The sequence below is a fragment of the Tursiops truncatus genome, chromosome 20, assembly GCF_011762595.2.
Source record: "Tursiops truncatus isolate mTurTru1 chromosome 20, mTurTru1.mat.Y, whole genome shotgun sequence".
Taxonomy (NCBI): Eukaryota; Metazoa; Chordata; class Mammalia; order Artiodactyla; family Delphinidae; genus Tursiops; species Tursiops truncatus.
Genome location: NC_047053.1, coordinates 42,615,251 through 42,635,534, shown reverse-complemented (window position 1 = coordinate 42,635,534; position 20,284 = coordinate 42,615,251). Strand labels below are relative to the sequence as shown.

Here is a 20,284-nt window from a genome sequence, read left to right as displayed (position 1 = left end):
TCCTGTATTTTATCTGGCAACCTTAACTCCAGCTCCACCCATCATGACCCCAATGATCAGCCCCTTCAATTAGCAATATTTGCCAAACTTGCTATTGTAACAACCCATTCTGATGCAACAGGTTCAGGGTCCATCCTGGAAACCCTTATCTTTAACAAGCACCCTAGGTGATTCTTACCAGCAGGCAAACTTGGAAGGTTCTAGATTCCAACATGATGCCACCAAGGCCAAGACCACAAGCTGAACCTCTCTGTGAAGCCAGCCTCTCTGCTAGATTCACAGTCCAGAGACAGCACACCACCCCAACCCGTATCAGTATCCAGTCCCCCAAGAACACACCCTATGCAGATGAGCCCAAAACTCTGCACTCATCCACATTGGCTATGTTTTCCTATTACCCAGCCAAGGGCTTGCTATCCACACCCAGAGCTGCTGTCCTCCAGGACCAGGGAAAGCTGAGCCCAACCAGTTGTTTTTCCAGGCACTGCCAACTCTGCCTGTAACAGCCAAGGTAAGAGAGGCAGGAGCAGAGGGCTCTCCAGGATTGATTATTCAACAAATCACATGCAAAGTGGCCCAGATGGTTCACTTTTGGTTTCTAAAATCAACAGCCAAGACACTTTCAGCAGTTAAACTTGGTCAGTGCAGGGGAAGCCCTCAGGAAAAAAACAGCAGTCCTGTTCAAGTTACAGTCGGGATTCCCACCTCCCATTTCTCCCTGGTTGACAAATGTTAACCCACACTGGTCTCCTCTGCTACCCTTCCTCCCCTCTTAGATAACTGTAGTCATTCACCAAGCCCTTGGCCCTCCCGCTTCCCCAGGGTGCTGAGAACTCACCAAAGGCCAGGAGGATGCTTGACTAACTTCCTGTGTCCCCCTCCCCCTCCCTAGGTCCTGTCCACTGATTCAATCCAGAGCAATAAATCTGACTTTATCACTCAAAAAAACCAAAAACAAAAAAATCACTTTCCTTTTTAAATTCCATCCTCCTAGAAAATATCTTATTGGACCATCTATCTCCTCTCATTAGTTTTCTTTGGTCCTGGATACACCCGTCTTCTCTCTGACTCCATCCCCCATCCCTAGGCTAGTCCTACATTATATTTTGATCCTACCTGGTACCTTTCCCACCCTCCTTCTTCCTTCCTCCCACCTTGGTATGCCCCATGGGAAAAAATTCACCACGGCCATCAATAAATATTCTACATATATCTCCAAATTCTGGTCACATGACCTAAGGGCTTTGTCTGGTCAGGCCTCAGCATGGCCTCAGCAGGCCAGTTACCTGGCTTGTTCCTATGCAGATCAAGACAGGTGACAGACATTCCAAGAATCCCAGACTCCTCTGAACCACAGTTTCTCCATTTTGTCTTGCTTTGGGTTGAAGAGAGGGGAGCATCTTTTGAGTGATACTAGGGCTTCTGCCCTGGCTACCCCTCTGCTCCAGCCAGCTACAGGCCATCCAATCCAATGAGGCGCCCTCCCCATCCAGCTCTCCCTTCTTCGAGGATTCAGCTGCAGAATTCCAACTTCCTCATAAAAGAAGCTTAATAATATCACGATGGTGACCAAGGGAAGGAGCATACGGCAAATGAGAAGGGAGGAGGCCACATCACACTTGAGCAGCCAGTTCAGCCCAGAGGGGTGGAGAACCTGCGGGGGTGGAGGGGAAGGGCTCACTCAACCCAGCCCCACCCCCAACTCCCAGCCCCAGGGAATATCTCATTTGCTAAATGAAGTCAATGTGGCCCAGATGTTGGGCAGCTGCCTCTGGAAGCAGTTCTCGTGCTGAACTGCTCAGAGGCCAAAGCAGTGTGCTGGGCTGGCCTCTGTCGTTCTGGCTGTCCTCTCGTTGAGGGATAAACACAGCCTCTCGGCTCCCACCCCCCACAAGCCTTCCAGGGAGGTTGCCTTTTTAGGAAACTCAGCAGATTGGGAAAAGAAGCAGAGAGAATGAGGGCCTGAGTTAGAGCAGTCACGGAGCTGCAGAGGGCAGGGACGGAGAGGGCACCTCAGGTGGCTGACACGCAGCCAGGTCAGGAGCTCAGGTAACCACCTGCCGGGGACCAGGCCCATGACTCAGCCCCAGACTCTGTGATCACTGGACCTTCTCCAGCCACACTCACCCCCCAGCTCTTGCCAGCTCCAAATTCCCATCCCAGCCACAAACACAGCCATTCCCTCAGACACACTCATTCCCTAGGGCCCCAGACACAACAAATCCTCTGCCTAGACACAGCTAACCCTTTCCTGTCACCCTCCCAGCCTCACCAAATTGACCCAGCTCTTTCTTTCATTGACACCTTCCCAAGAGAAGGAAGGAAGGAGAGGAAGAGGAGAAAGAAAGGGGAAAATGTAAAGCCATGGGGGTCCAGTCATCAGACAGGAAAAGGGAAGAGAAGAGATACTCTGTCTAAACAGCCCCCCACACAAGCGCAAGATCCCTCTCTTGCTTGCCTTTTAAAAATCCTGGAATGTTCATAAGCCAGCATCCCCTTTGTACCTATAACCCTCTCATGCCTCCCTTTTTGAGACCCGAGGCTCTGCTTCTCGGGGGTGTTGCACCCCAACAAAAATCAAGCAAAGTGTGGTAAAGGATGGCAATGGCTACAGAGAGGCCAGCAGGCCTAACCACTCTGCCTAAGGCCGGGGCCACACAATACACTCTGGATGGCATTCCCAGCAACAGCCCATGACAGCTCCCTTCGACGGCCATCAATGGGAAGGCTTCTCCCTAGTTTTGCTCAGAAGGGACAAGGGGCTTGTATACTTAGGAGGAAGGAGATATCCCCATGGGTCTGTCTCTACACAAAAGCAGCTAAGTCTGGGGAAGAAATAAATTCGGATATCTGCTCCTTACCTCATCAGAGCACCAGGCACACATGGGACTCACAGCCAGACATTGCTGGCAGGAGCTCACGCCTCGTGTGGCACAGATGTTGGGCCCTGTAACAGGGAGACAGAGGCATTAGTATCTCATTTGACATGACAAAGTACCTGGTCTGCCCCCATCCTTTCCCAGCTTTCCCAAATGCCCAGGTTTACAGCTCTCAGATGCACACAAATACACCTTACCCATCCCATAGACATTTACCAAACACAGGCTGTTTGGTAAGGGAGAAGGAGAATGAGGAAGGTCAGGAGAAACTCATCACAGCCCTCAATTGATGAGGTCACTGTGATGGCAAGTGATGGAGCAAGTGTCAGATCATAAATGACGGAAAGGCTTTAATTAACAACTGATTTGACACCTACATTGTACAAATGAAAATCTCAGGCCCAGAGCCATGGCAACGTACCCTCTCTCCAATTATTCTAGTGACTTAGTCACAGCCGCTACACAGGGAATTCAGAGCCCGGATGTACTAACATTAACACACGGTCTAAATATGGGGGTGGGGGGTGACCGCCATGGCAGTGTCCTACTGGCCTGCCAGGGGAAAGCAAATCTTCTCAAGCTTCCCAATACATATATCTTGGGATCCAAGTATATAGAATGCTTTAGGGAAAACCGCAGAAATATTAGAAAAAGTTGACTGATATAAGCTGGAAGAACATGGAATTTTGGAGTTGGAAGACCTGTATTTGAATTCTGAATGCTCTTCTTACTAGGTGTCATGACCTTGGTCAAGTTAGTTAACCTCCATGAAGTGATGATATCTGTTTCATAGGATGTGGGCAAAGAAGTCAGTGAGGTAAAGGAGAAGCAGTGGGTACACTACAAAATGCCACTCAAGTGTGAACAGTCTTCATACTGTCAAAGGACAGAGAAAAAGCTGCAGGGAGGAGCAGAGACAACCAGAGGCATGAAAAGAGCCTTGAGAAGCCCAACCAGGAAGCAAACCCCAGACATCTGCCTGGACAGAAGCCCCCATCCTCCCTCCTTCCCCCAGCTTAGCCTTCCTGGCCTCAGTCAGGTAAACCTCCAGTGCCCCAGGAAGGCCTTCTGCAGTACAGTCAGCCCTCCATATCCGTGGCTTCTGCATCCACAGATTCAAACACCCATGAGTTGGAAATATTCAGGAAAAAAATTCCAGAAAGTTCCAAAAACCAAAAGTTGAATTTGCCACGTGCCAGCAACTATTTACATAGCATTTACAACTATTTACATAGCATTCACATTGTATTGTAAGTAATCTAGAGATGATTTATAGAATACAGGAGGATGTGCAAAGGTTATATGCAAACACTAAGCTATTTCTATAAGGGACTTGAGCATCCTTGGATTTTGGTCGTCAGGGGAGCTTGGAATCAATCTCCCACAGATCCCGAGGGACGACTGTGCAAAGAGCAGAATGAGGGAGACCCATTCCTACTATGACCCAATTATCTTGACAATTACTTTATCCAATTTTCCAAAGTGGTCCCTTGCCCCCAGTTTGTAAGACCAGCAAATATATTTGGGGGAAATCAACCTCATCACTGGGATGTTTTTCCAGTGTCCCTGAAACTTCTTACGGAGCTGTCTCAGTCCCTTTTATAACAGCGTGGCTGAACTCCCTTTCAACATCTGGTGAAAATAAAAAATAAAAAAAACCACACCCAGCAAATGCGTGTGTACACACATACACAAAATATTGTTAAGAAAAATTATCCAAAATGTGGAAATAGGCAAAGGGAGTACTGGGTGTCCTTTCAAGGTAATGCAAAGGGTTGACCAGTAGACCCACCATGCTTAGAGATTGTCTGATTTTCCAGGGATGTGTACCTTTGTTTGACTTCTATCTTACGATTCTGTAAGAACAGAGGCTGACCTGTAGAAAACCAACAACAATGGAGAGCAACGTATATGATTCTTATCCAACAGCAACGTAAATGATTTCTGTCCGGTAGAAAAGGTAACCCCCAAAGGTTAAGGTTTATTGCCTTGTAGAACATTAACCAATTTTGAATCTGTTAGGTAACTGATTTCAGCATTCCTTTGACTGACTATAACTCCCTTACTTGAATTCTCTTTTGAACTAGTCAACATCTTATTGGTTCCCTCATTAAGTTGGATGAAATCTTTGACACATGTTCATTTTATAGTTGTATGAGAATCATACTTTTAACTCTTTGAAAATTGCACTTTAACAGTATCCATCTCAGGGCAGAGTGACCTAACAGAAAAGGTACACACGCAGTCAGCAGACTGTGGTCCTAACTGAGTCACCCACTAATAATATAGTCTTGGATGAGTCATTTAATTCCTCTCAGCCTTAGTTTCTTCACTCCAATATTCCCAACTTATAATTACTTATGCATCTGCCTTAACAGCACTGCCGCTCAATAGATTTTAAGCCTCTTGAGGCCTGTCCTGCCCAGCCCAGCCTCAGCCCTTGCTCAAAGGAGATGCTAAATAAATATATATTAGAGCAAATTGAGAGGTATTGGACTAGATCAGTTTTGTTTTGTTTTTTAAGCAACTGAGCTCATTTCTCCAAATTATGCATACAATTCCAACATAAAACAGGCAAATGGGTTGAAACTGTTCCTTGGGCAATTTAAATTTTCATTGTTCTCCACAAAACACTAGATTATATGTGGAATCCTTGAAGCGCCTTCTGGAAGCCCCACATTTCCTCAGAGCCCTGAGTCTGTCTAACTTCAAAGACCTTTCCCAGGACTTCCCTGGTGGCACAGTGGTTAAGAATCTACCTGCCAGGGCTTCCCTGGTGGCGCAGTGGTTGAGAGTCCGCCTGCCAATGCAGGGGACACGGGTTCGTGCCCCGGTCCGGGAAGATCCCACATACCGCGGAGCGGCTGGGCCCGTGAGCCATGGCCTCTGAGCCTGTGTGTCAGGAGCCTGTGCTCCGCAATGGGAGAGGCCACAACAGTGAGAAGCCCGTGGACCGCAAAAAAAAAAAAAAAAAAAAAAAAAAAAAGAATCCACCTGCCAATGCAGGGGACATGGATTCGATTCCTGGTCTGGGAAGATCCCACATGCCGTGGAGCAACTAAGCCCACGTGCCACAACTACTGAAGCCCGCGTGCCTAGAGCCCGTGTTCTGCAACAAGAGAATCCACCGCATTGAGAAGCCCACGCACCGCAACGAAGAGTAGCCCCTGCTCGCCACAACTAGAGAAAGCCCGGGTGCAGCAACAAAGACCCAATGCAGCCAAGAATAAATAAATAAATTTAGTTTAAAAAAGGCCTTTCCCAACCCTAAGATTCTTCAAGTGATATGCTACTGCGAGCCCCTGAGTAACCTCTGGGGCTCCAGCCTCTGACGGACTCCAACCTAAGCATGCCATACAAGGACTGCGAGGTGGAGATTACGGCAGTGGCTCCAGACCTGGCCCTACGGCACCAAGGCCACCTCTGAGCTGGGGTGGCCCTCAGCCATGTACTGTCTCTAATGGAAGAAAAGTAGCCAATCTTCCCAGAGCTGCCAGATTCAGAATGCCTGAATGTTCAGAACCAGCAATGCATCCAGAGGGCCTCTCCCTTCACGGGCTGCCTGGCCGGCTGTTAGCTCACAACCGCTCTTTTCTCAGCCAGATGGGAACTCATCCCCCTTTTACTGCCTTATTGGAAGAGTTCTGAGAGAAGCACAGCCTGCACTATTTTAGGCATCCCCTTTTGAAGTTTCCATGAGAATCTACATCCATGGGAGTACTTCTGGACATAAGTGACATGGATTTTCGGTAGGGAGAGGAGACGCACAAGATCGCAGGAAGCGTCAGAAGAGAGAAGCGGGCCGTGGGAGGTGTGGGCGCCGTCTAATTATTTTTTGAAAACTTTTCCCAGTCTATCCATTTAGCCATCCATTCATTCTGAAATTAGCATTTCCCCATGAGTCCTTGACTCATAGCCACAAAAGCAAGCCTTATCAGATGTGAAATAAACAACAGCAGCCCCACCCCCACCCCCGCAGTGAGTCCCTGACCCCAGAGGATGCTATGAGCTGCTGGGACTTGTTCTTTAGGAAGTCATGGCTGGGGAGTCACGGTTACCCAGCTCCCCTTACCTCTCCTTTTTAATGAATCACAGGTTGATTTCATGAGAATCAATGATTTCCCCCCTCCACCCGCTTCCTGGGATGCCCCCCACCAAGACCTGCGACCAAGGGCAGGTTCCCCGGAATGCAGTGGCTGAAAGCGACTGACTCATCAGAAGTCTCTGCGCCTGGGCCATGCTGATTCAACGAGCCGCTGCTCTGAGGCCACCCCTCCCCCAAAACATGTGGAAGGAGTTTGGGCCTCTGTTTCCAGTCATTCATAAGGCCTATGTTCCTGCTCAGCCTCGGAGGCCCAGACTCGGCTCTGCTGGAGAATCAAGGGTCTTCATCAGAACTTTGTCACTGAAACAAATTAACAACCCTAGCACCCATTTTCTTGGACAGCTTAGCCACAGCGAGGCAACAGGAGGACTGGCCCTGGTCCTCCCGGTGTAGTTATAAAGCAACCAATCCCTGTCACACTCTGAGCACAACAGCTGGCAAGACAGAAAGTTCTCAATAAAGGCTGCAGCTGCTATGGTTGCTATTGTTTTTATTGTTGCTGTTTTTATCCTGAGGCCCAAGCAGTTGAAGGCAGGGGATCAAAAGTGACCACCTGGAGGGGTGGGATAGGGAGGGTGGGAGGGAGGGAGACGCAAGAGGGAGGAGGTATGGGAACACATGTATATGTATAACTGATTCACTTTGTTATAAAGCAGAAACTAACACACCATTGGAAAGCAATTATACCCCAATAAAGATGTAAAAAAAAAAAAAAAATATATATATATATATATATAAAATCTAGGAGGGATGGCCAAGAAAAGAAGGCCAATTAGAAAACATAGACAAGACCAGCAAAGAACTTTGCCTGGAAAGTAGAAGTAGAAGGCTGTGGTTTGACACATCAGCCCAATTCACAGAACCAGAAGAGAGACAAAGGGTGGGGAAAATGGAGGAAAAAAAGGGAACAAGGAAGGGAGTTGGAACCAGTGGAAGTCATAATGCGTCAATGAGAGCTATTTTGAGGATATGCTGTCCAATTAGACAGGATGTCAGAACACAGGAACGGGCCACCCTAGTGAGGCCAGGGGACCCCAGGAAAGGGCTCAGTCAGAGCGAGAGGTGTTCAGTGGAAGGGAGGACTGTCCATACCGCAAACACCATGGGCATCTCTCTTACTATCTGCAGGGAGGAGTTCTGGCCTGGGTCTCCAGCCCCGCCACTGACCTTTGACTAGTGACTTCTCAAATAGGTCCAGGGGACACTGCGTGACTTGGGCAGTGCCTGACCTTCCATTGCAGTCACCTGGCTGGGTGAGTCATCCAAGAACAAAACAGAGGCTAACGGTGCTGTGGATGCAACAAGTGGTTTCTCTAGAACAAGCTGTTAAGAAAGTTTATCTTATTTTTGTTCTTTCATTTACATGCAGCAGCAGCTCAGTAATCCAAGGAAGGGGAAGAAGGCAGGAAGGTGGGACTCAAGGTAACACATATCTCTGTGCTCTGAGCAGAAAGCTTCAGTAAGCATCTCCCAAAGCAGTAGGGAGTCCAAACTACCGTACAGGAGGCAGGCTGATTTCAGGGATTTTCAAATGTTTAAAAAAAAAAGTGCATCAGAGCCAATTAAATATGGTACTTAACATCAGAAGCCGTTTGTGTACAATTTGCCTCGACCAATATTAAAATGTGTTACAGGTTGAATTGTGTCCCCCAGAAAGATATGCTGAAGTCCTAACCCCCAGTACCTACAACTATGATCTTATTTGGAAATAAGGTCTTTGCAGATGTAATCAAGATGGGGTCATTAGGGTGGGTGCTAAACTAGTATGATTGATGTCCTCATAAGAGGAAAACACCACGTGAAGACAGACAGTGAGAACGTTGCCGTATAAAGACAGAGGCAGAGATTGGAGTGATGTAGCTGGAAGCCAAGGAACGCCAAGAGTTGCCAGCTACCACCAGAAGCTAGGAAGATATGAGGAAGGAGTCCATCCAGCGTCTCAGAGGGAGCATGGCCCTGTTGACACCCTGATTTCAGATTTCTAGCTTCCAGAGAGAATAAATTTCTGTTGTTTTAAGCCACCCAGTTACAGCAGCCCTAAGAAGCTAATAATACAAAATGGATTTGCATTTCCATAGCATATATGACATGATTTTGAGAAACACTGCTCTGAAATACTCTGCATGATTGAAAAAAGCCAGCCTAACCATTTTGTAATGGTTAACCCACCTATGGATAACAGAAAAGTGTTTACTCTTCTTTTATACTTTTCTACTAACATATATCAATGGTGTTGGCATTCATTCATCCACTCACTTACTCAAATATTCACTGAGTACCTACCTGTGTCTGGCACTCTGCTAAGCACTGGAGACACACTGATGAGATAAACAACCCCCTTACTCTTGTGGAGCTTAGAGTTTAGCGAAAATCAAACATGCTCAACAGAAAGCCAAAACATACACAACGAAAAAGTACAATTTCAAAAAGTGGCAAAGGCACTAAGAAAATAAAGCAGGACAAAGCATCGGTAAGGGGAGGGTGTCTCCTTTAAAGAAAGGCCTCTCAGAGTGGCATTTCAAAATGATATGAAGGAGTGAGTCATGGGAAGATCTAGGGGACGAGTATTCCAGAAAGAACCCACAGCAGCTAGATGGTCCTCAGCCTCTTAAAAAAACAGCAGGAAGAGAGAGGGAAGAGGAGAGAGATAGAGAGGCGGTTGGAAACGCAGTCAGAGACCATAATACTGGGAAGCAGTAGCCATGGTAGGGAGTGTGGCTGTCATTCTCCATGTGGTGGGAAGCCGCTGGTGGGCTGTGAGCAGAGGTGAGCAGAAGATCATCCTGGCCACGAAAGGAGGGCAGACAGTAGGGGAACAAGACCAGAAGGAGACCAATTAGGAAGCATTACAACCATCCAGGCAGCAGATGGCAGGGGGCTGGATTTGGATGGTAGTGGTATCCATAGCATGGTTAGACCCTAGATGTTCTCTGAGGACTTGCTGATCCACTGGCATGAGGGACATGACCGAAAGACAGGAAGGATTTCTCCCTGAACAAGTGGATCCCCTTGGACAAAGTTCAAATGTACTGACCACTGGCCATGCCCTTTCACTGACCTTTCTTCAGCCAGTAGGCCCTGCCCTTGTAAGTGAAGCCAGAACATGTCTTGTTATCATCTCCAACTGGGATAATTAAGTCGCCATGTTTTATGCTGAACACTGCATAAAAAGGACAGAGTCCTGTCTTCTGTGTAGTTATCATCTAAAATTAACACCCAGCCCCTGGAAAACACCCTGAGGGCAGGGGGAGTAAACCGATGAACAGTGTAACAGTGGATGTGGTGGGGGAAGCATGGTGGTGGGACAGCAGACAGGAGACCTCAGGTCTAAAACCACTTTTACAGCTCCACTGGCTGTGTGACCTCAGGCACGTCCCTTCATCTCTCTGGTGCTCTCTCTAAGGTCCAGTGTCACATCTCTATTCGAGAACTTATAATTGTTCCCTCCTATTTAACGGGTGCAACCCAGCCACATCAGCCAAGCCCTGGAGACCTTCCTTTCCCCCATGCTCCCAAATATGGGCGGAACACTTACCTCAGGAGTTGTTAGGATTAAAAGAGATAACACAGATGAAAGAACCACGGATAGCAGAGTGGATGCTCAGTAAATGCTGGTTTCCTTCCTACTTACCTTCATGCAAATCACTTCCTGCACGAGGAATGCCCATCCCCCCCACACCCCTACCGCCTCATATGAGAGAGGGTCCTTGGTCTCTACAGGATACAGTGAAGAATCACTGGCCAGGAGACAGGAGCCCCCAGGGCTAGACCCCACCAACGCCACTAAACTAGTTGTGTTATCTTGGGCAAGTCACTTCACCTCTCAGGACCTCCCTTTGTGCTTCTCTGTAAAACAAACGGTATTAGATGAGATGATTTTCAAGCTGCCGCCAGCCCTGGAAGTATATATATTCCAAACAGAAAGCATCAACAAGCTGACTAATACTCTAGGAAGCCTAACATCCCAGGGCCCCAGAACCCTCAAATATTGCACACATGTCCATTTCTTCCTAACAGCCTAACTAATATTTGATTCAAATGTTGCATCTCAAGTTCTGGAAAATTTTATCAGCACAGGCCCCACCTCCCATCTGACTCATTCAGTATAGAAAAGAGGCAAGCCCATACCAAGTTCTGTTTGAGGCCCAGCCCAGCAGCACCCTTTTGGTGACCTCCTTGGCATTCAACTGTCCAATTCTGCTACTTTTCCTCCTGAGGCTCATATCTTGTGGGTAGAAACAGCAGGCGGTGGTGCTGTCACCAGCCCTTGCTTCCAGCCTGTCTTGGTAGGAAGGCAAATTGGTCCCACCATTTTGGAGGACAATTTGGAAAACCTATTAAAATTTAAATTTAAAATATTCGTGTCCTTTGACCCAGCAGCTTTCGTTTAAGAAATTCAGCCTGCAGAAACACTTGAACAAAGGTGCATAATAATGAACAAGGATGTCCCCTGCCGCTTTATCTGTAGTAGCAGATAATTGGGGGTGATCCCAATGTCTACCAACAGGGAATTGGTTAAGAAAATTCAGGTATATCCACATAGCAATATGCCTTCTGGCTAGAGTTACAGCTCTTGGCATAAATAGTAATGGAAGGCCATGCACTGATATAAAAAGATGCTCACGGTATATTATTAAGTGCCAATGATCCTACTGTGGATGATTCTGCTTGAGAAACAACAATAATGATAAATCATTATATATGGTGACATATAGATAGGAAAAAAATTCTGGAGTAACTGTCAACAGTGGTTATCTTTAAGTACAAGACTACAAGGGACTTGTACTTTCTACATTATTCTATTTCTGTACTGCTTGACTTTCTTTTCTTTTCCAGCCGTGCCATGCAGCTTGTGGCATATTAGTTCCCTGATCAGGGATTGAACCTTGGCCACTGCAGTGAAAGCGCTGAGTCCTAACCACTGGATGGCCAGGGAATGTCCTTGAATTTTTTTTCCCCCTACAAAAAGTTGAATTCGTTTTATAAGCTAAAAAAAACCCTAAAGCTAATTTTAAATGTCTTCTCTTCTGTCTCAGTCTCTACATTTGCATTCATTTAAAGGTAGGCTCCCCAGGGCATGCCAGGCTCTCTACAAGCAAGCACCTTCAGCCCCAAAACCCAGTAACCTCTTGGAATCCCAAAGCTCAAGGGGAACTCCAGAAGTAACTTGGCCAGCCCGCTCCCACAGCCTTCAGGAATCTCCCAGGAGAGTGTGGTCTAGTCTCTATCTGTAGGGGTCCCAGAGTGGGGGCACCGCACGCCCTCCTCTTCCACCTTCCCAAGGAGTTGGTCAAACCTGCCCCTTGCAGGTGGCTCCAGCCCAGGTTCAACCTGGAGGAGTTTATCACGTGCAGTGGCTAAAGCAGGGGGTTGGAATCATCAGCGGTTCTCACAGACCTGGGTTCCCTCTATCCAAGAATCCCATCACCAAGCAGATTTAGGGTTGACGACAGGGACTTTCAAAGTGGCTACTGAATGTGCCTTTCGCCAAACTTCTGGAGCTTTCTTCCAGGGCGAAGTTTTTCAAGCTTGTTTTTAACTGCAGACCTCCCTTTTTTCCCCCCCAAAGAAATCCTTAAACGGACTTCCACACTATTAATCAGCTAAAGGAAAAACTTCTCCAGCTGGTGGTGGGGAAGGGCAAGAGCAAACCAACATCTCTCCCTTTGACACATTCACCCGTTTGCAGCCCTTGAGACCCCAAGAGCCTGAGGCCCAGAGGTAAGATGACTTGTTCAAAATCACCCAGCAGATTGACAGAAAAGCCTGTTGAGCCATGAATTGCATATTGGTTTCTCAATTCCAGACCCACAGTTCTTTTCATCCTGAGGGGTTTTTCTCTATATGAACAAAAAAGTGGCTTTTGTTAAGTTGAAAAAATGTAACACAAGTTTAGGTAAAAGAATAGATATACACATGAGAATTATTACATATATACATACCAATGAGAATTATTACATATACATATTACATATGCAAGTTTAGGTAAAGGAATACACATACCCATGAGAATTATTACATACATTATTACATAATGCAATAATTCTTGCATTATTACATATGCAAGAATTATTACATATGCAAGATTTTACAAAAAATATGAATAGAACACACCATCTAATTAATAGTGAACATTAGGGGGGAACAGAATTAGAGGGGAACCAGCCATTTACTCTCCAACATGTGGCTTTCATATAATGAGCATATATCACCTCATTCACCCCGTGAATGTTTAAATAGCTTTACTAACTGAACTAAGAAATGCTGGCAGGGAGGAAGAGAAGTGTTTTTGTGGGAACATGAAAGAAAACCAGAAAGGAAGACTTACGGTGGGTTGTTTTTTTCAGAGATGCTACCCCAAATTTTAAAAGGTAGAATAGCCCCAGTTTACTTAGCTTCTAGCTCCAAAGATTGTGACATACCATATTTGACCACATTTGATTTTAGGACCAAGGATAATAAAAGTGCTGGCTGCAAATGCATCTATCCAATTTCAAAATTTAGAGATTGAACGCTGGATCTGGGTTTAACAGATATAGCCCCCTGCTTTCAAGGTAACTGTCTCAGAACCTGAGGAAGACAGAGTAGCCTGGGATAACCTCTCAGCATTCTGATATACGCAACAACATGGATGAGTCTCGAACACATTATGCTAAGTTAAAAAAGCCAAACTTGGGCTTCCCTGGTGGCGCAGTGGTTGAGATTCTGCCTGCCGATGCAGGGGACACGGGTTCGCGCCCCGGTCCGGGAAGATCCCACATGCCGCGGAGCGGCTAGGCCCGTGAGCCATGGCCGCTGAGCCTGCGCATCCGGAGCCTGTGCTCCACAACGGGAGAGGCCACAACAGTGAGAGGCCCGCTTACCGCACAAAAAAAAAAGCCAGAATTGAAAGGCTACACACTGTATGATTTCATTGATATGACATTCTGTAAAAGGAAGAATTGTAGGGACAGGAAACAGATCTGCCAGGAAATAAAGGTGGGGAAAGGAAATTGTTGACAAGGAGCTCAAGACAACTCTTTAGGGTGATGGAAATATTCTGTATCTTGATTATGCTGATGGTTACTTGACTGTGAGCATTTGTAAAAATTCATAGAACTGTACACCTAAAAAGGATGAATTTTACAGTACATAAATTACACCTAAATAAACTAACTATAAAGAAAAGAGTGTTCCTGGCGATACTGTGTGCATGCAGAGAAAGGCAGATTTTATAAATTTTTGCTGCAGAGTCTCCCATTTAAATAAACACCAGCAGTTCACACAGGGAGAACAGGCAGTGTCATCTCCCTGCTGCCACCTGCACTTCCACTTGTGACCTGAGCTCCATCAGCCACAATGATTGTCCCACTCAGAAAGGGCCAGGGGTCAGGAGAAGAGAGAAGAGGCGATGGGGTGACGCAGCAGGCCAGCTCTGTGGGCAGCAGAGGGGGGTGGGTCAAGCCAAATGGTTGATCCCTGAAGCCGCTCAGTCATTCCCCCAGTTAATTATCTGTCTGCTGATTCATGAGTTGTGGTTCCGGTGGGCATGTTTCCTGGCTATCCCTGCCAACAAGGGCAGAAGGAGTCTTAGGGCTGGGAGGGGATGATAACCAGAGATCCTGAGTGGGGCGGGGAGCTGTAGAGGGGGAATTTCTACTAGGAAATTCCAGAGTCATATCCAGACTCCCCCTCGTCACTGTTGCCTCCTTGCCCCAATTATGCTGTGCCCAAGAGACCTCAGCCGCTCACACTCACAATTTTGAAGGTGGTAAAGAAGAATGCTGCCCTCCTGTGTATATTCCCCCAGGAGGTGAGGGAAAAAGCAAACACTTCACAGAGGATCCCCTGAGTTTCCAGCACCCTCAGAGCAGAGGTCTAAATGGTGCAAAAGTATAGAGGTCCAAATGCCCAAAGAACTCATGGGCTTGGCTGTATTCTAATATCCTCCAGAATGCCGAGATGGAGCACTTGAGGATCGTCTATGAATGAATACAGACATTCAAATATTGGGTATCTTAAGGTGAGGCACATCTCCTCTAGATGCCTTTTCATAGCTTTCCATAGGTACGTATTTTGCCACCTATGTGTCAGCCACTGGGCATAGAGTGTCAAACAAAATAGACATGTCCTTCTTCTCAAAACCTGTGAATGTATTTTACTTTCCTCTTTTCCCAGGGACAGAACTTAAGGTTTTCTCATGGATAAAGCAAATGTATGGGCCTCTCTTCCTCTTGGACTCTTCTGTGAAATCTTATTGCGACGGAGCGGCTGAGATCTGCCAAGCCACAAATGCAGAATGGGTTGAAATAAGGAGGAGTCCCCTGTCACATAGGCATGGGAAAAGGGATCCCATGGGTCTCATTTAGGAACCTGGATTGTATTCATGCATGAAGCAGTAGCAGCCTTACCTCCAATACGTTGTAGTTACCAAGGATAGGAAGAATAATGCCATTTATTGAAAACTTTTTTTGTGCCTTTATCTCATTTAACTGGCACAATCATAGAAGTATTATTTCCTCCACTTTACAGATGAGGAAACTGAGGACCCAAGAGATTAAGTCACTTGCCCAAAGTAAGACAGATAATAAGAGGCAAAATCAAGAATTAAACCCACATCTGATTGGCTTTAAATCATAGCTGTCCCCTTCCCCAGCCAACAAGGCTTCCTCCTATGTCTCTCCAGGCTCTGAGGGCTCCTGCAGAGGGTTTCAGTTGGAGAGTTTCCACGATATAAATCAGGAGGAGAAATCAGCACCTCAGCTCAGAACTAATCAATTTAGATGGTGATAGCAAACAAAACTTGTCACTCAGTAGGTCTCAGATTAGAATAAAGAACCATATTTGGGGGCTTCCTTGGTGGCACAGTGGTTGAGAATCCGCCTGCCAATGCAGGGGACATGGGTTCGAGCCCTGGTCCGGGAAGATCCCACATGTCGCGAAGCAACTAAGCCTGTGCGCTACAACTACTGAGCCTGTGCTCTAGAGCCCGCGAGCCACAACTACTGAGCCTGCGTGCTGCAACTACTGAAGCCCGTGCCTAGAGCCCATGTTTTGCAACACGAGAAGCCACCGCAGTAAGAAGCCCGCACACCGCAACAAAGAGTAGCGCCTGCTCGCTGCAGCTACAGAAAGCCCGTGTGCAGCAACGAAGACCCAATGCAGCCAAAAATAAATAAATTAAATTAATAAATTTATATAAAAAATAAAAGAACCATATTTGGGGAAGCCACAAGACCCAAGAGTTCTTGAGTGAAGCTAAAAAATCACCTTTGCACATAAATTCCAAAACTCAAGTCTACTCTCAAACAACCTCTCTATTCCCCATACGAGACTCTCCCACTCTGGGGTGGCCTCTCTGTGCCACCGCCACCCAGTTCTGTCTCTGTCCCTTCAACACTGTGTATCCCAATATAGCTCTCCAACTCTCATCCTGCATCTGCTTCCCAGGGATCTGATGTTACCTGCAAGCCAGCCCCCAACACTGAGATGGGGGATTTAATGACAATTGCAACTGCTTTTACGCGGGGCTTATTACTCTGGGGGTCTTCTCTAGAGCCCATGCTCTTAAATATGACTCTATCTTGCCTCTCAGAGGGAGTCTGAGGCTAGCTCAGTACAACCTATCACCACTTCTGGAATCACCCCAATCACAACAATGAATCTGTGAACAGATCCCCAAGAGGATATTTCATGCAAACTTAGGTATGTCAATGCAGTGGAATCCTCTACGTATTATTGAAAAAAAAAAACAGATCAACAAAAGGTATACTCAGGGGTGGAGAAAGAGACACCAAAATAACAAATACGCTCTTCATTTTCACTAATTGATCCAAGCACCATGCTAGGCTCTATCTTGTGTTACCTTACTTACTTCTAAAACTGTAAGAAAATATAATGATTAGATTCAGAAATCATTCTGAAATTCAGGAAGCTGTAGATGTGGGAAAAAAAAAAAAGCAAAAATGTTTTAAGTTCATGGAAGCAGGCATCTCCGTAGGAGACACCTGAATTGCCTCTGGATTTCTCCATTCAGACAGCATCTGAACCAAGGCTCTAACCTCTCCCAGGGCTGAATGCTGGAGATTCATAATTCCATGCCACAGTCATCAGGCTGCTCACTGCAGGCTAAAGACATCAGCTGACCTGTTTGAGCATCTGTCACATGGGAAGCTTCAACAGTAATAACTTAAACAGCCCCCTATATATTATCCCTAACTCCTTCATCAAGTTATGGGTCATAAATTGTGATGATTTCATGAGTGTACACTTATCTCCAAATTCAAGTCATATACATTAAATATATACAGCGTTTTGTACGTCAATCATACCTCAATAAAGTGGGTTTTTTAAAATGATGCTGTTGCCCTCTCCTGCACAATCTCTTATACATGCACGAGTCTTGAAGGAAGTCATCAAGTATTTATGAATAGCTATCTTCGAAATGGCCTTAGCAATAAATCTTACTTTTTAAAAAATATCTTCTGCAGGAACTAAATTGCCCTACAATGAGTACTACTCTTTTCACTAAAAGTAGGTATATGCACACTTGTGCGTCCTCTGCAGAGAAACACAGAGGACCAGGAGCCAGAGTTCTCCCTGGGAAGGTCACCCAGGCTCCAGAAAGATCACGGGCAGCACCCTTGGGCTGTGCTCTGCTCTGCCCCTCGCAGCACCAAGGAGGCCGAATGCCAGCTGCCTTGGCAGCTAATCGTGTGCGCAGCAGCAGGAGAGACAAAGCCAGGGAGCCAAGCCAGCTCCAGGGACCCCTGGCGTAGCAGCTCGCATACTGTGGAGATTTTTCGGATGCTGGGTTTGTCCCGGAAGCAGAGGCACCGCTGCCACCCGGGGACACTGTAGGAGGCAGAGCCCTCATCCTCCTCCGAATCGTTCCCGCGGGGGGCCACCAAGCAAAAACCAAACAGAAACTTGGGAGAAAGTGTACACAAAGAGAAAGGGGAATGTCGAGTAACCGGCAAACCCGGGGGCGCACACACTCTCATCCGAGAAGCTACAACCGCATCCCTCTGCCAACGCGCGGGAACAGCCCCGAGAAGCCCCAGCTCGCCTTGGCTTCCAGAGCCTTCGGAGGGCCGGGACCACCTGCGATGCGCGCAGCCGGGGCTGAACTCGGGGCTCAGAGATGCGCCCACCTCACCGCGCACGTTGAGACCGCCCGGAGCGGGCGCCTAACCTGGCTAAGGGCTTCGGTGTCCCGGAGGACCCGCCCCTAGGTAGCCTCTCGCCTTTCCCACAGCGGGGCCCGGAAGGTCCCCAGCTCCGGGCTCCGACAGCCCCAGGCTGGCCCCGCGCACTCGGAGCGCAGCCGCGCAGGACCCGCCCGCCCGGTTTCCCCGCTCGAAGTCTGCACACTTGGCTGCGTCCCCGCCGCGCGGGAGCCTCACTCACCTCCGACGCCGACGCCCGCCAGCGCTCCCAGCACCAGCACAGCGGCCCACAGCGGCAGCGCTCGCATCTCGTCCGCTGGCCGCCGCGCTCCGCCTCGGCCGCGTCCTCCAGCCCCACAGCTAGCAGCGGCGCCCGCGGCCGCTTTTCCCGTGGCCGAAGGGGAGGGGACGCAGGGGGTGGGACGCAACGGGGCGGGCCGTGGACTTGCGCTTCCTCCCCTCTGGCACTTTTCTGGACCCTCCACCGCATGGGGGGAAGTGAGAAACCGCCGCTCGTTTCTCGCCACTTCGGCTCAGCCGGCGGGGATCGCCGGCGGGTACGCAAGGCAAGACTGGGACCGGGGAGAGGGGTGCGGGGGTCGAGGTCGCATCTTCCGCAGACATCCTGGTCCCAGGGTGCGCGCTGGGCACTTGGAATACTTAGAAAAACCAGGAGCCTCTGGCACTTTTCCCTGGAGACACCCACGCGGCTTTCTCTTTCCCCTGAATTCCTTGGGCACTTGCCCTCTGTACCTTGAGTTTTGGTCATTCACACATTCATTTAATTGACAAACCTGCTGAATGCCTACTCTGTGCCAGGCCCCGGTTTAGTCCTTTATTATTCACTAATTTTTATCTTGGGTTGGTTTGGTTTTCAGGTAAACTGTAAACCTCTTGAGGACAGGACCACATCTCAAGCTGTGTAAGTATTTGATGTCCAGAAAGGGCCTTTCTCTACAAATGCTTGCTTGCCCAGGGTAAGTACCTGATAAACGTTTCAAGACACAGTCAATATACAACCTCCACTCAAACTCACAGGCTTTGGAGCTTTATCTTACTCTCTTCAAAGGCCTCCTGCCTCCGCCGAATCCTACCTATTGCTCTCTGGGTCCTCCCCAAACTAGAAACTTCAGGAGGCTCAAAGGGGCAAAATGCTAGGGCTATGAGCAGGAGGCCACCAGTGGCAGGGGCTGGTTCAGGCTGCCTCGATGGGAAACTCTAAGGATGATTAAAAACAAGGCCTGAAGACTTCCCTGGTGGCGCAGCAGTTAAGAATCCGCCTGCCAGTGCAGGGGACACGGGTTCGAGCCCTGGTCCCACATGCCACAGAGCAACTAAGCCCGTGCGCCACAACTACTGAGCCCATGTGCCACAGCTACTGAAGCCCGTGCGCCTAGAGCCTGTGTTCCGCAACAAGAGAAGCCACCGCAGTGAGAAGCCCGTGCACCGCAACGAAGAGTAGTCCCTGGTCGCCACAACTAGAGAAAGCCTGTGCACAGCAACAAAGACCCAACACAGCCAAAAATAAATAAATGAATAGATAAATTTATAAAATAAAAAAAAAAATAAGGCCTGAGGCATCAGGCAGGATTTGGACATCTCTCCAGCTCTTGGGCTCCCCTAAAGGCTTTCAGGTTGCCCCTGGGCTTCCCTAAGCCCTCTCCTGAGACACACAAGATACCTGAAAACTGGCCCTGCCTCAGATGTCCAGCCTCATCTCCCATCCTAGTCCAAGAAGATACTTAGCATTCCCGAACACGCCATGCCTCTCTGATTGATCTTACTTCCTTTTTCCACCTGGAAAATTCCACTTCTCTTTCAAAACATCTCAGGTGTCACTTCTTCCATGTAATCTTATCTGATATCCCCCTTCCTTCTGCCCCACCCTCAGCAGAGATGGGCATTCCCTCCTCAGACCTCCCAAACACTAGGATACACCGAAAGAATAGCACACATCAGCAGAAGTGTCACTAGCAATTTGCAAGGAGGCAGGGGAGGAGCCAGCCCACAGTGGGTAGATGGGCTTCCTGACCTGAGGACAATATACCTCTCCTAGCTGCTGGAAGGCCTCTAGGTCAGAAGCCATTTCAACAGTGTTGCCATTGCCCTGGTGCAAAATCCAGATCACACAGCCTGGTTACATCTCTGCCTCG

General features: G+C 47.9%; 1 protein-coding gene across 2 annotated transcripts in view; it reads right to left on the bottom strand.

The window, feature by feature from the left end:
- Positions 1-18,500, bottom strand: part of ITGB3 (integrin subunit beta 3) — a 52,670-nt gene extending 34,170 nt beyond the window's left edge. For both annotated transcript variants that reach the window (XM_004316608.4, XM_033847463.2), the window contains exons 1-2: positions 18,373-18,500; positions 2,862-2,947 (exon numbers count right to left, since the gene is read on the bottom strand). In XM_004316608.4, the coding sequence (XP_004316656.2) occupies positions 2,862-2,947; positions 18,373-18,439 (153 nt within the window). In that variant the 5' untranslated portion in view covers positions 18,440-18,500. The remainder of the gene's footprint in view (positions 1-2,861; positions 2,948-18,372) is intronic.
- Positions 18,501-20,284: the final 1,784 nt, after the last annotated feature.